The following is a 14,590-nucleotide window of genomic DNA, read 5'->3' as shown; positions in this document are numbered from 1 at the left end:
GATTGGAGGTCATAATAGTCTTTGAGGAAGATTTGCACCCACTGGTCATCTGGAAGAGTTGAGTAGCTGACTGTCATGGCTGAAGGTGCACAACTTCAGTGTGCCTGACCAAGAGAGCCTCTGTATGCTGTACACATCAGATGTGAGCAGGTGGTTGAGGTTGACTGCATTTTGTACAAATGAGAAGACCAGATGGCCACAAGGGAGCACCAACAACCCCAGTGTGAGATGTTGCTAGACCTGCTTCAGTCTAATACTGAATCTCATCCCCTCAAAGCTCTGTGTTTATTTAGCCAGGAAAATATTGTGGCCTGTTAAGGGCCTGTGGTGGAAATGAGAAGAAAAGGGGTGCTTGGTAAAGTTGGCTGAGACTGAAGAAATGAAGACAGTGAAGGAGACAGAAAAAAAGGAGAAAGAAGAAACATTTAGGAAGTTCTGCTTTCTTGCTGTCTTTGACTTACTTCTGTCAGTGAATTTGATGCTGCACAAGTGTGTGTAGTTCTCTTTAGAGAGTATGTTGAGCGGGAGGGGTTACTATTTTATTTGTTCTGCTAGGTCTTGCATTGTCCAGCTAGGAATGTGATGTTGACTGGGAGCGGTTTCCTTGAAGCCAGAAACGAAGCCTGTCCTCTTTTAGGAGGGGGGGAAGGGAGAGGAGAGTTAACTCAGTATATTATCTGAGATCTCTAGGAAGCAAAAGCTTTCACTAAGGGCAACTGGTTACCATCAGTAGTGCTGTTTTACATTTTTTGTCCATAATTATGTCCAAGATGGGGTTTGAGTTATTGAAAAAAGATGAGTGGAGCTTATATCTTGTTGTTCTACCTTTAAGTATTCAAAACAAACACATTAGCTCTGTAGAAGTTTAAACCTCATCTTAGAAGGAATGGTTTTGTTTTGTTTTGTTTTGTTTTGTTTTTGATTTTTGGTGGCTGGCCAGTATGACCTTGGTGTTATAACACCACACTCCAACCGACTGAGCTAGCTGACCAGCCCATCTCAGGTGTTTTTGTTTCGATTAATTGTAGTAAAATACACAAAAATTTAACATCTTAATATTTTTAAGAGTACAGTTTAGTCGTGTTAAATACATGCACATTGTTGTGCAGGCATCACCACCGTCCACCTTCAGAACTCTTTTCATCTTGCAAAACTGAAGCTCTGTACCAATTAATAATAAATTCCCACCCCCACCCCCACAGCCCCTGAAAACTATCATTCTACCCTCTACTTATGATATTGACTATTCTAGGTACCTCATGTAAGCAGAATCATGTAGTATTTGTATTTTTGTGACTGACTTATTTTACTTAACATAACACCCTTAAGATTCATCCATATTGTAGCATGTTTCAGAATTTCATTCCTTTTTAAGGCTGTATAATATTTCATTGCATATATATACTACATTGTGTTTATCATACATCTTTCAGTGGACACTTGGGTTGCTTCCACCTTTTCACTATTGTTAACAATGCTGCTGTGAAAATAGGTATACAAATATCTCTTTGAGATCCTGCTTTCAATTCTTTTGGGTATATACCTAGGAGTAGAATTGCTGGATTTTATGTCAGTTCCATTTCTAAATTTTTGAGGAATCAGGAATTACTTTGTCTTCTTTTTCAAAATTGTTTTGACTATTCAAAATTATTTAGCTCCTAGTGATGCAAAGATTAATCAGAGGGTTCAAATGATAACAGCCTGGTCTCACCATTGCACAGGTTCTCCCCATCAACCTTCTGCCTAATGGTTTCATCCATTGATGATTGTTGCCTGACTCATTTCATTAGAGGTTACAAAGTGGTGATATCTTCCACATTTATTAGCTGAAATTCTTCTGAGGGACAAAACCCCCTTTCTTCATTAACAGTGACTTATCCTGAAATTCATGAAATTGAGTTTCTACAAAAAAGGTTGGTTAAACGCATAATTCTTTACTTTTGATCTCAAATTTTAAATTTTAGAGTAAGTAGTTGGTATTCTGATTGCTTTCAGTGAAACTAATGAATGATGAAGATGAGTAAATGATATGTTTGGTTTGTTCACCCCTTTTTATAGGTATCATTATAAACACTTAGATTTTTTTCTTTTTTAAAGATGACCGGTAAGGGGATCTTAACCCTTGACCTGGTGTTATCAGCACCACGCTCTCCCAAGTGAGCGATGGGCCGGCCCCTAAACACTTAGATTTTATATATGAATCCTGTTTTAGTTCATTGCAGATAGGTGCCAAGGAATCTGTGTTTTTAACATATAACCCGCATGATCTTGATAGACATTTGAGTTGTTTTAAAGTTCTTGCTGTTACAAATAATGTAATGCTCTTAATTTTCCTCCTCTAGCTTTTTTCCCCCATTTATCTGCCCTCCTTCATAGCAAAACTCCTTACAAAATTCTGTATCAATAGTGGCTCTCTTGTCCTTTTGATCTCCTATTCTCACAAATTCTTTCTATTCAAGCTTCTGTACCCACCACTCCACTAAAATTGCTCTTTTCAAGATCTCCAATGACCTGTATGGTGGTACATCCAATGGTCTGTCCTTCGTACTGCACTGACTTGACTTATTAGCAGCACTGGACCCAGTTGATGATTCTGTTGTCCTTGAAAAACTATCACTCAGCTTCTAAGAACACCAAACACTCATGGTTTTCCTTTATCCTTGGGGCCGCTCCTTCTCTCTTTTCTGATACTTTTATTATTGAATGAATGCATACTTCCTCCTTCCTTATAGTATCATCTGATGGTTGGGCCAGCTAGGCCCTCTTCAGGGGAGGACAGTCATACAAGAGGGCTGGACTGCTGGGGAGGGGGTGGAGTTTCTGCATCTAGGAGCTGGGGCTGGGAGGAAGAAAAGAGGAAGGCATCTAGGTTCCAAGATCACCTGGAATGAGCCTGTAGTCTGACAAAAATCAGATTTATTGACATGACGCAGTGAGGGAAGGCACTCCAGGGGAACTGTGGAATGCTGTGGAACAAGAAAGAGGAAGGAAGTGGTTTTTATAAGGCTTGGGTTTCCATTGAAGGATTCTGAGGAGGCTCTAAGAGATGTGGATGTCAGTTCTGGATTTGCTGCTGTTTCTGAAGCAGAATTAGGAGAAGCGAGAATTAATTAGAATTTGGGTGCTGTCATGAGGCAAGGGCAGTTTAGCAATTGGTTATCCTCAGTAATATATGGCTATAGCAAATCGGGTCTAGGTGCATTATTGTTGAGAAAGCAGTAGCCACACAAAGAGAGGGTCATTACATTTTACCGCTGCTGCATGACCTTGGGAGAAATGTTTCCTGTTAACTTTGCACTTGTCTTTATCTGTGTCTTTCCTCCCAACTCAATTAATGGGAGGGTTGTGTTTTTCTTTTTTGTTTTGAGGCAATTCTAATCTTTCAGTCCTGGACAGGTTTTTACTCTTTTAACTTCATGGCACTGATTTGCTAGATTTTGGAGGCAGGGATCCTTGCTTCCTAAGACTTGTAAATACATAAGTGATTAAATGATAGTTGTACTCCCTCCCTACACTCATTTAAGAGAAAAGCTTATCATTTTTAAGTAGGGTTTGATTTGGAAAAATTGTGACATAGGAGTAGTTTCTTTGTTGTTTCCTTCTCAGCTTTCCTTTCAGTGCCCTTTCTTTTTTGTTTCCTCTTCAGTGCCCTTTTTGACCAGTAAGGGGATCGCAACCCTCGGCACGATGTTGTCTTCACCATGCTCAGCCAGTGAGCGCACCGGCCATCCCTATATAGGATCTGAACCCGCGGCCTCGGCACTACTAGCGCCAAACTCTCCCGAGTGAGCCACGGGGCCGGCCCTTCAGTGCCCTTTCTTAGGCTTCTCTTCTCCCTGTATGAATTTGTACCCATTGGTTGATCTAATTTGTTGTTCTAATGATGGGATTAAAGTAGCATAATGTGTTCCTTGAGGGGTATTTGCATTTTAAAAGAAAATTTCTGGAAATAACACTAAGGCACAAGTTTCTTCTCTCTCTTTTTTTTTTTTTTTAAGATGATGGGTAAGGGGATCTTAACCCTTGACTTGGTGTGGTCAGCACCACGCTCACCCAGTGAGCGAACCGGCCATCCGTATATGGGATCCGAACCCGGATTATATATTCAGTGCTGTACCCCACAGATTTGTACAATTGACTGTGTTCCAGTAAGAAAATAAATAAAAATAAAGAGCTATACTGAGATCTGGGAGTTCTCAATCTGCTTCTAACTTGAAGTCTGACCTTGGGCTTATCACTTTTACCTCTAGACCTCAACTCCTTTATCTAGAAAGTAAAGCAGTTTCATTGGTTGATCACTTCCAGCTATGGTTTCATTATCACAGATGGTAAAATAATCTGGCTAACAGTTAGTTCTTATCTCAGTAATCAAGGCATTCTGGCAAGAATTGGGAGTGGTAAACCTATTAAACAAGCCTATTGGGCCATCTTTACCTTTTTTGTTTATTTGATTAAAAATAATACACACACACACTGTGCAGGGGGTGAATGCATTCTGGAATCTGGGTCTAGAAGTGGTACTTAGATGACTGAGATTGTACCATGTAGAAGGCATATTTTGCCATTCATGGCGACCCATTATGGTAATAACTTTGGAGGATCAGAACTGGTGTTTTATTGTTGGTTTATAAATCAGTGGTTTCTCAAATGACCTTCGTTTCACAGCTATTATGTGGAATCTGTGAACAGTACAGAGCAATAGCTAAGGCAAAGAGAATGAGGTGGCTTAAACATGATAAGACCCAGTGAGTTATATTAAAGGTGCTTTAGTTCTCAAAGCCAGGTGGGGAAATGTCATTAATCTCATTTACTGATAACAGCTTTCAGAGGACTATCCTTTCTCATAAGCATTTAGTTTCCTGAGCTAAGAGAATGAAGCGTCTAACCTGTGGCTGAGTATGTTAAACCTATCTTGTACTTCCAAAAGAATTTGTAAAACAGATTGGGGGTAACGAGAAGTAGGAATAAATGTACTATAAGACAGGGCATATCTGTTTGGGAAAAATGAATAGTTGAGTAAAGGAATGCTGCCTTTGGTTAGAAAGCTAGGATAGGAGAGATGGAATGAATCTCCCTCAGGCTGCCTGCCGTGGAATTTTTCTTTCTTTTTTTTTTTCTTATGTGAGGGCCAGATTCATACTGGTGGCATACCCATTACCAGAAGGAATTTTTCTTTAAAGCCCACATCATATTGGTTTACAAGATTGTTTTAGAGCCTTGAACGCAAGTCCTCTGACACTGTCCCAGATTTCTAAATGAAGTGGCACACTGCATGTACAGTGTTAAATGAAAAGTTTTAAATTTTATGGTGCTAGTTTACACAAGGATTTATATAGGTGCCCATTCCTATGAGTCATGCTAGTGATGCTAGTAGAATTAGTGGCTTCTCAGAGGTGAAAGGAGTTGCTAATTCCAGATATGAACAGCAGATGTCACTGTATCTCCACTTAACTAGGCTCTGGCTCTTGTATGTTTGGGTAAAACCAGTTCTTAATATAGCTCCCAAACGACTAAACTTAGATTGAATATTTATGTCTGTATGACACTCTAAGATCCACTTCTTCTGATACAGATCTCAAATTAAAAGGTGAGAAGAAACACAGCCTAAGAGGGTTTTCTTCGGTTTCTGTCACTGTCGTTATTTGTTCTAGGCTTATATATTATCTGTATTTCCAGGTAACTAACTGATGAAATGTTTTTGCCTTTTCCTATCAACCTTTCAACAGTTATTTAGGAGCCTAGACAATTTTTGATATTTGTTTTCAGCAGAGTTCACATGCTTAAAAGCTTCTTGGCCTTTTTGTAGCTTGCTTTTTGAAAACCTTCCAGCAGGAATGTAGATGCCACTGTTCTCTGAAGTGAGGTGCTGAACATCAAAGGACACTACTGCTCTATTTGTTTTTCTATTTGAACCCTTAGCTTTGGCAGTTGAGGGAGTCAGGAACTGAATTATGATCAAATGTCCTATGGTGCATCTTTTTAAAAAAAACTATTACGGTTTCAGTGTGGATATTTAGTAGGGTTTCCCAATATTACAGAAAAGCAAATTGGTATTAAATTGTTTATTTTAGAAAGTCTGAGGTATACCAAATTCATGGTGTCTTTTAATCACATAGGTTGAGAAAATAGCCAGGGTAAAAGTATGTCCTAGTTTGTCTAGGTTACTGGCTTACACCTATGTCTTGGTGTAATTATTAACAGCTGTTAATTTAATAATTCATTCTTTTACTATTCTAGTTTGGACAATATATGGTCACTGTAAATTGCCTCAAAAAGGGTTGAGGGTGATAAGTTAAATTTTAGTAATTCTAAGTATTTTTTGACTCAAGAATTATGCCTGCCCTGAATTTTCTGAGTTAAACACATGCAAAATAAAGCAAAAACCACAAAGAGCTGTTAATTCTGGGAACAGTAGCTTTTCGGTTTCTATCTATTTATCATTGTCTTTTGGAGTAATGATTTCCAAATATGGCTGTTTATCAGAATCAACTGGTAAGCTTTTTACAAATAGAATTTCATGGATCTCACCACAGACCTCTACTGGTTTTGTACCAGAGTTTGAACTTGACATTACTAGAAATGTAGAAATGCACACAGTGCAAATGTACAGGGCAGCTTTGTCAGCAAACGTGTAAAACTAGCACATAGAAGAACATTTCTTTTTATGATTTGGGTGATGTGTGGTGGTGGCTGCCTTAGCCCTCAAGGATATGCCTGGTATTGACATGAGTTGCCTTTTTGTTTCAGATGTCATCTGGGTGATTCTCAGTGTGGAGGTGGGTGGACTTTTAGGAGTAACGCAGCAGCTGTCATCTTTTGAAACGGAGTTCAACACACAGCCACATCGCAAGGTAGAAGGAAACTTCAACCCGTTTGCCTCTCCCCAAAAGAACCGACAATCAGATGAAAACAACTTAAAAGACCCTGGGGGTTCCGGGTTCGACTCGATCAGCAAAAACACATGGGCTCCTGCTCCTGACCAAACCGAGCAAGATCAGAATAGACTCTCACAGAACTCTGTAAATCTGTCCCCCAGCAGTCACGCAAACAACTTATCAGTAGTGACTTACAGTAAGGTAGGTGCCCTCGGAGAAGAGGAGAAGGGGTAGGTGGTGGGCCTTGGGATTTGTGATACCCCTTCATGGCAAACCTAGAATCCTAGACTGCCACTCCCCGGAGGAGGTTCTTTAAGACTGCTTAGCTCTCCTGCCAACAGTAACAACACAAAAACCTACCCCTTCTCCCCTCCCCCCCATCTTCATGTCCTGTGGATGTTGCTTCATCCACATTTGTAGTTAATCCTGTCTCTGCTCTGGTTTGGGTGTTGAAAGAGCAAAATTATTTACCGTTAGCATTAAAAAAAAAAAGTCACAAATATCATTAGCCATGCTTGCAGTATAAATGTATACTAAGTTTAAAGCAACAACAACAACACACATTTGGAATTTGTTCCTACTTTGTTTTTGGTTTTAGGTTGGGTTTTTGTTTGTTTTTCAGAGGAAAAAGACAAGCTCAACTATTTATTCTAAATGTTGTTGTTGGGCTTTCACTTCATTTACCTGTTTGCATGTCTTTTTTTTTTTTTTTTGTCTTTTTTTTTTTGTGACCAGTAAGGGGATCGCAACCCTTGGTGTGGTGTCGCCTGCACCGCGCTCAGCCAGTGAGCGCACCGGCCATTCCTATATAGGATCCGAACCCGCGGCGGGAGCGCCGCTGTGCTCCCAAGCGCTGCACTCTCCCGAGTGCGCCACGGGGCCAGCCCTGCATGTCTTTTTATTCATGTCTTTCTGCCTCTTATTGCACACTGACTTCCTCACCCACAATCCAGAGTGGCCCAGTTGACATTTTGGCTTCATATGTGAAGGATAAGTGAGAGAATTATTTGTTAACTGTGATTTTAAATATTCTGATTTTTGTGAGACTCTCTTCTAGGCATTTGATTTCTTGATCTGTTTCTCTATGCTAATTGATGAAACAGCATCTTCTACACTCTGCTAAGGTAATGATGGTTCTTGGTTGTTGGTTTTGGTTGGTTGAATAAAGCCCTGATGCTGAAAGCTCACTGTTGTAGTTGGTTCATGTGGTGGAGTCCTGTGAGCATTCCTGTGCGTTCTTCTCAGACTAATAATGCTCTACATTAAGCCCAGCATCCCACCTATATAGTCACATAAATGGTTAAGTCTTTCCTTGCTTCATGTTGACATTCACCCTCAATTTTAAAAATAAAGTTGATGTTTATTTGAGGGGCAAGTTGCTATGTTGTAAGAATAATATTTTTCTGAGCAGTGGTTAATATGGTCTCAATCAAGAGACAAATCAAGAAAGAAACCTGGTGATGTGAATCCTCTTTTGCCACAAGGGCCTAGTAAGAGGGACTTCATTCAGTAGTAGTAGGATAACGAAGGATTGATTTATTGGTTGACTGGATGGTCATTACAAAGGGTTTTGTGGAGTTGTGTTAGTTGTACAGGATATAAGAGATTTAGATTGGCAAGGCAGTAAATTGCCTATATTTGAGGAAAGACTTTTCACATCTTTAATAATAATAAGTAAAAGATTTTCTTCTAAGCTTCTATTTCTCCAGTTTTTTTCTTTCTTAAGTTTAACCCTCTAGAGTCTATGACTGTTTTGGGTATTAATGAGCCAGCACTAGGCTAAGCATTCCTTGTTAGAATAGGAACTTGAGGCAGTTGACTTTAATGGGAAGGTGAAGGTTGGCAGAGACAAACCAGTTGCTCCAGTCATTTCTCTAATGGAAGGTACTTTACCCAGCTGTGAGCTATTGGGCTCAGCTGTCACTGTAGTCTTAGGAGAGGGCTGGTGTTCCTGGCCAGGGCAGTGCACTCATCTCCCTGAGTTGTGAACTCGTTAGTTCTTTTCTTCTGCTTTAGGGACTGATGTTTTTTAACCAACTCTTTGATGATGGTGGGGTGGAGGGTTGGGGTGGGGTGTTTTCTGCCAGCCTTAATTAAGGTCCTACCAGGTGCTGCTGCTTTTGGAAGGTCTGGACTGTGGTGAGGCTATTGAAGTATATCTTGAAGTTGATGAATTAATGGTATGTTAATCTAATTTTTTTATGGACTCTGTAAGATCATTTAGAAGTAGCACTTGCAAGAACCACAGAGAAAAGCTTCCTATTAGAAATAGCATCCAAGAAGACTGTTGACTATAATGCATTGAAAATGTGAAACTTAGATCCTAAAAAGAAATTGAGATCTCCTTTTTTTCCTAATCTAAGAATCTTATTCAGAAAGTATTTATATGAAGCATGTGGCAAGTTTTCTGAAAGCGTTTTGGGCTGCAGTCAGTCAGTTCCACCTCTCAGGGCTCCTTAGGAATAGAATAGGGCATAGACAGTCATCAGTAAGTATATATTAACACATCTGTGCACTGTTTAGAGCAGTGTACACTGTACAGTAGGAGACTCAAGAGAAATAAAAGATGTGATTCCTACCCACTAGGAGCTTAACAGTATAGTAAGGGAGATGAATGAAACATGCACAAAGCAATTAGAGAGCAATTCAGTTGTGATGAAGTATGAATTTGGTGAGTAGAGAACAACACAATCAAAATATATAATTTTGTGCATAATGGCATCGGAAGTAATAAGAGTTAGAGAAAATGAGATGGAGTTGAAGAAATGACTTTTCTAAGGCTGGATAAGATTTGGAAAGACAGACATACAGCAAGGACAGGGATATGGAAGACAGTTTAAGCACTAAGAGCAGAATGATTGAGGGACCTATGGTCAAGAGGTGTGAGTGGTGATGAACAATGGGAGATAGGTTTAGTTGGTTGCAGTGTGTTCCTTTGAGGAGTAGTGGATGAAATAGTTACAAATGGCTTTGATAAGAATTAGAACTATACTTAAATGGATATGGGTAGACATATATCATAAATCTTTGCTAAAGGCAAGACTTAACAGCAGAGCTAATCCTAAACATTTATATTTAGCTCGTAAATACATGATTTATTTATTTCTAAAGGCAGGCATGCTTGAGGTTCTGAAGTGTATAGTTGATAAAGTGATGAGATCAGGTATATACCAGAATTATTTTTTAACTGTTCCTGTATGCTAGGTTTGCTGCCAAGTACTTTTCGTGTATGATCTTATTTTTAGATAAGGAAGCAAAAGCTCTGAGGGACTAAGTCGCTTGCCCAGAATCACATAGCCAGTGAGGGGCAGAGCTAGAATTCAAGTCCAGGTGGCACATTACTAAAAGGTATTTCCTGGTAGGTGAACCTGGGCTTTCCCTAGATCCTCTCGTTGGGCTGGAGGCTATGTTGAGGGAAAGCATGAACTGAGTTGATGACCAGTATCATCAAGGGTGAAAGAGGCAGAGTTGAAATAAGATAAGTGGCTGTTGTGTAAACTGAGCATTGCCTGTGGCATCTTTTTGAAGAGCTGTCTTATTTACTGGGTCTTTAAAGTAGTGACTTCTTTTCCTGATTGATAAAAATAGTTTTTAAAATTTAACTCTCAGGGTACACAAACCATATGGTGTTTAGAATAAATAGCATCCTTTTATTTATGAGTGAGTAGAAAGGAAGAAAGATGCCTGGGGCTCTGCAGTTGGGAAGTATTTTCACTTCATCCCAGGTTCCATCTTTATTGGATGGGTAGGAGGGATGCCTTATGCATTGAGATCAGGGATTATTGAGTGACAATAGATTCGATTTACTCTAAAGAAATTTCCTGCCTACCATCAAGGCTGGGAAAGAACATGATGCTCTTAGAAGCTCATGACCACAGTTTTAGTAGGCAGATAGTTTCCTGCTGTCTCCATAGTTACAGTTTAACTTGCTAAGGTTGGTAGGATGAAATGAAAAGATTGCTTTTGGCACCTGCTCTATGAGGGCTTGGTGGATATATTAGCAGAGTGGCACATGTGTCAGTGCCAGGAACTGGACACCCCGGAGTCCTTCCCCAGCTACTCTTGAATAACCAGTCATAAACACTCTAGACTCAGTGTCCTGGTCCTTGGAGGGGGAAAGTGCTAGGTGGGAACACCTGATCTAGCTGCCTCCCACAACACAGAGGGCCTGGCCCCTCCCTGTGTGAGAGTTGCCCAAGGGAGTCAGAAAAGTGAGTATGTGCTGACCTGCTCCAAAGATTCATAAAGCTGGCTCCTTGCTTTTGTTAGAAATTGGCTGGCCTCACTGTCAGCTCAATTGTGCCCGACCTATCCCAGGTGGACAGTGAGGTCAAATATTGGTGAAAGTTAGAAGCTATTTTAATTAACTCTTTTTATGTGATTAGCTCAGGAGCCCCTGAGGACTAACACTCAAAGTAAGATAGGTGCTCACTCTCTTGACTCAAGGCTAGTCTTGCCATAAATTCTGGCATTCTGACTCATCTCTGGGGGCCAGAGTAGCTTCTGTTTGGACAGCAAGAGTAATGAAAAACAATCTACAGAGATGTAGAAGAAGAAAAGAAAGCCCTATTAAAATTAGATATCTTTTTCTTATATGCCAGTAATTTTTTTAATCTCTAAATTTTTAAAAATCTCCAAATAAGACACCAAATGGTCTGATTCAGGACGGCTGGCAAAAACTGAGGGGCTGTCCTTCAGGACAGTGAAATGCTTTGCTTCCTTTCTCTTAAGGAGTAATAGTTCATACTGGGGGAGCTAAAAGATCCTAAATTCATTTATTTTGTTACTTGGACTGTGGCTCTTATTTTGTATTTGTTCTCACTTTAAAAAAAATGTTAGAGGCTGATATATGTCATATAATCCTCCTTTAAACTGGATTACAGTCTCAGCCACTGTTATTACTTCCTCCAAGTGCTGGTTCAGAAGGAAAAACTTGTTATTATCTTTGTGGGGAGGTTCATCCTGCTCCTCCAGCGTCAGCCACTGCTGAGTGCCATCTGCCCTGCCTGCCCGCATTCCCACCTGCTCCTTTTCCTCCCTCTCTCTCTGTCTTTGCCAACCACTCTAGAGCATTTTGGATTTGGAGCTAGAGCAGGAGTCAGTCTGCTTTTATTATATTAGAAATTAACTCTTTTTCTAACTTGCTATCTTTGTTGACTAAGGTCTGGAAGAGTTTTCTCTCCATGCAGGTGAGGGTTTAGAAATAGTAGTGGGTACTAGAGAAGGTTTGGAAAATGCAAATCTTTTGCTATATGGGCCTGAAAATGTAATTGCTTGTGGATCTTATTATCTACTTTGAAGTGGCCAATACCTTTAACATCGTAATGAGGGATGGGTTTGAGATGACTTAGTGGAATTGGACCCAGTATTTGTCCAGTTCCAAGGGCACTGAATTTGACTAGAAGGCAAGTTCAGAAGGCAAATTTGACCCAATGGTTGGTGTTCTTAGCTGTACTAATGATTATGTAAGGCATTAGAGGGCACCAGTGTAATCTTCCTATTGCCATGAAACCTCAGAGTCTTCTTCATGCAGATCCTTTTCATGAAAGGTTTAAAGATGGTTCAAAGAAAAGCTGGAAGGAAAACTATTACTTGATATTTTATTCAGCTTATGTTCTCTTCTAGCAAGGGACAGGTAGCAAAAATACACTACTCCCAGCCTGATGAAAGTGCAGTAATCAGAGCTATAAAACTGCCATTTATTGAGCACTTACTATGTGCCAGGCACTGTGCTGAGGACTTTTTGAATTTAATTTTTATTATTAAAATTATTGATGTACATAGTTTAAGGAGCCAAGTAGTTCTACAAAGCTTATAACAAAAACCACCAGTTGCCTCCTTGCTTTGTAACCCCAGTTTTTGTTCCCCAGCAGGCTCATTGTTTGATATGCATTACTTCATTTAGTCCACACTTTAGTACCATGATGTAGGTACTGTTACTATCTTTCCTTTACAGTTACTGAGACTTGAGGTATGCAGGTTCAATGATTTGCCTGCCCAAGGTCATGGAGCTAGGAAGTGGGAAGACCAGGATATGAGCAAAGCAGTTGTTTTTGACTCCTAAGCCTCCTCTGCTCTGTTAACATTGCGCTATATTACTTCCCAATTACAATGTTCAAGTATACATTTTTATTGGCTGAGCTAACAGCTGTGGGCTTTCTGTAGTATACAACTACATTTCAAATGAGGATCAAAGCAATTATTGACCAAACATTATGTGACTTCTCTACTACTTAACCCCTTCTCCCTACAAGCTAGTACTTTCTCTCTAGTCTCCAGGAAGGGAAAAGATTCCCTAGAAACCTCCGTGGTCACTTGGGTTTAGATTTTTGTTGGCATTGAAATTTCTGTTAACTTGCTCTTGTGACAACAATACCTATACCTCTTGAAGCCACAAAAAACCTGTCTAAGGGCCGGCCCGTGGCTCACTCAGGAGAGTGTGGTGCTGATAACACCAAGGCCATGGGTTCGGATCCTATATAGGGATGGCCAGTTGGCTTACTGGCTGAGCCCACGTGCTGACAACACCAAGCAAAGGGTTGAGATCCCCTTACCGGTCATCTTTTTAAAAAACAAACAAACAAACAAAAAAACCCAAAAACCTGTCTATATTCCTTGATTGTGGCCAAAAGACATTTCTGGAGCAAATTTAAAATCTCCCTTTGAACATGCTGAGTATTTTATAATTAGAAAATATTTAGGGGCTGTCCTACTGTTCTTTTAAAGTTGGATTTTGTTTCTGCAAAGGCTGTCTAGAGAAAGAATATTTTAGGCAGGGGACAGCCAGTACAAGCCCCAAGGTGGAAGTTGGCTGTATTCAAGGAATAGCAAGGAGGCCAGTGCCTGGAGCAAAGTGACGAGAGTGAGAGTAGAAGGAGATGAAGTCAGAGGATAGAAACCAGATCATGCAGGGCTTTGTGCGCCCTTTTAAAGCTTTGGGCCTTTGCTCTGAGCACAGGGGTGATGTGATCTGATTTAGTGCTGTAGAAGGATCACTGGCTCTTGTGTGGCAAATAGTGGGTAAGGGTAGAAGGATGGGACCAATAGGTAAGTTAATGTGGTCATCCAGGCAAAGACAGTGTGTGGTTTGGACCAGGATGGTTGCAGCAGAGGTAGAAGAAGTGGTCCCAGTCTGAATCTCTTTTGTAGCTAGAGCTGACTGACTTTGCTAATAGGTTGGAAGAGGATGTAAGAGGTAGTAAAGGATGACACCACAGTTTTGGCCTGAGCAGTTGCTATCCTTGGAGATATCAATGGAGAGGGGAAAGGCTGTGGTAGAAGTGTGGGCAAAGATCAGGGGTTCCATTCTGGATACACTGGAGATTTCTATAAACATCCAAATGGAAGTGTCAAGTGGGCTGTCGCATATCCACGTTGGATATAGAGTTTAGGAGAGAAGTCTAGGTGGAGATATAAATTTGGAAGTGTGTCGCATGGATGGTATCTGATGCTATGAGACTGGATGCGATCCTCTAAATGATAAGTGTAGAGCAGGGTTTCTCAGCTGACTGACTAAGACTATTGATTGACATTTTGGACCAGATGAGTCAGGTCAGGGGTATGTGTGTTTTATGCATGTCTTGTATGATGTTTAACAGCATTCCTGGCCTTTACCCACTAGATAGCAGTAGTACCACCCTCTCTCCCTGCAGTGTAACAACCAAAACTGTCTCAAGACATTGCCAAATGTCCCTGGGGGTGGGAGGGCAAAATTC

At 40.4% G+C, this 14,590-nt stretch overlaps 1 protein-coding gene across 3 annotated transcripts in view; it reads left to right on the top strand.

Moving 5' to 3' along the window:
- Nucleotides 1–14,590, top strand: part of ILRUN (inflammation and lipid regulator with UBA-like and NBR1-like domains) — an 81,779-nt gene that overhangs the window by 55,040 nt on the left and 12,149 nt on the right. For 2 of the 3 annotated variants that reach the window (XM_063096587.1, XM_063096588.1), the window contains exon 4: nucleotides 6,748–7,076. In XM_063096587.1, the coding sequence (XP_062952657.1) occupies nucleotides 6,748–7,076 (329 nt within the window). The remainder of the gene's footprint in view (nucleotides 1–6,747; nucleotides 7,077–14,590) is intronic. The other variant, XM_063096589.1, reaches the window with a different exon arrangement.

This window comes from Cynocephalus volans, chromosome 5, assembly GCF_027409185.1.
Source record: "Cynocephalus volans isolate mCynVol1 chromosome 5, mCynVol1.pri, whole genome shotgun sequence".
NCBI lineage: Eukaryota > Metazoa > Chordata > Mammalia > Dermoptera > Cynocephalidae > Cynocephalus > Cynocephalus volans.
The sequence above is the reverse complement of the archived record's forward strand: the minus strand, read 5'-3'. Positions and strand labels throughout refer to the sequence as shown.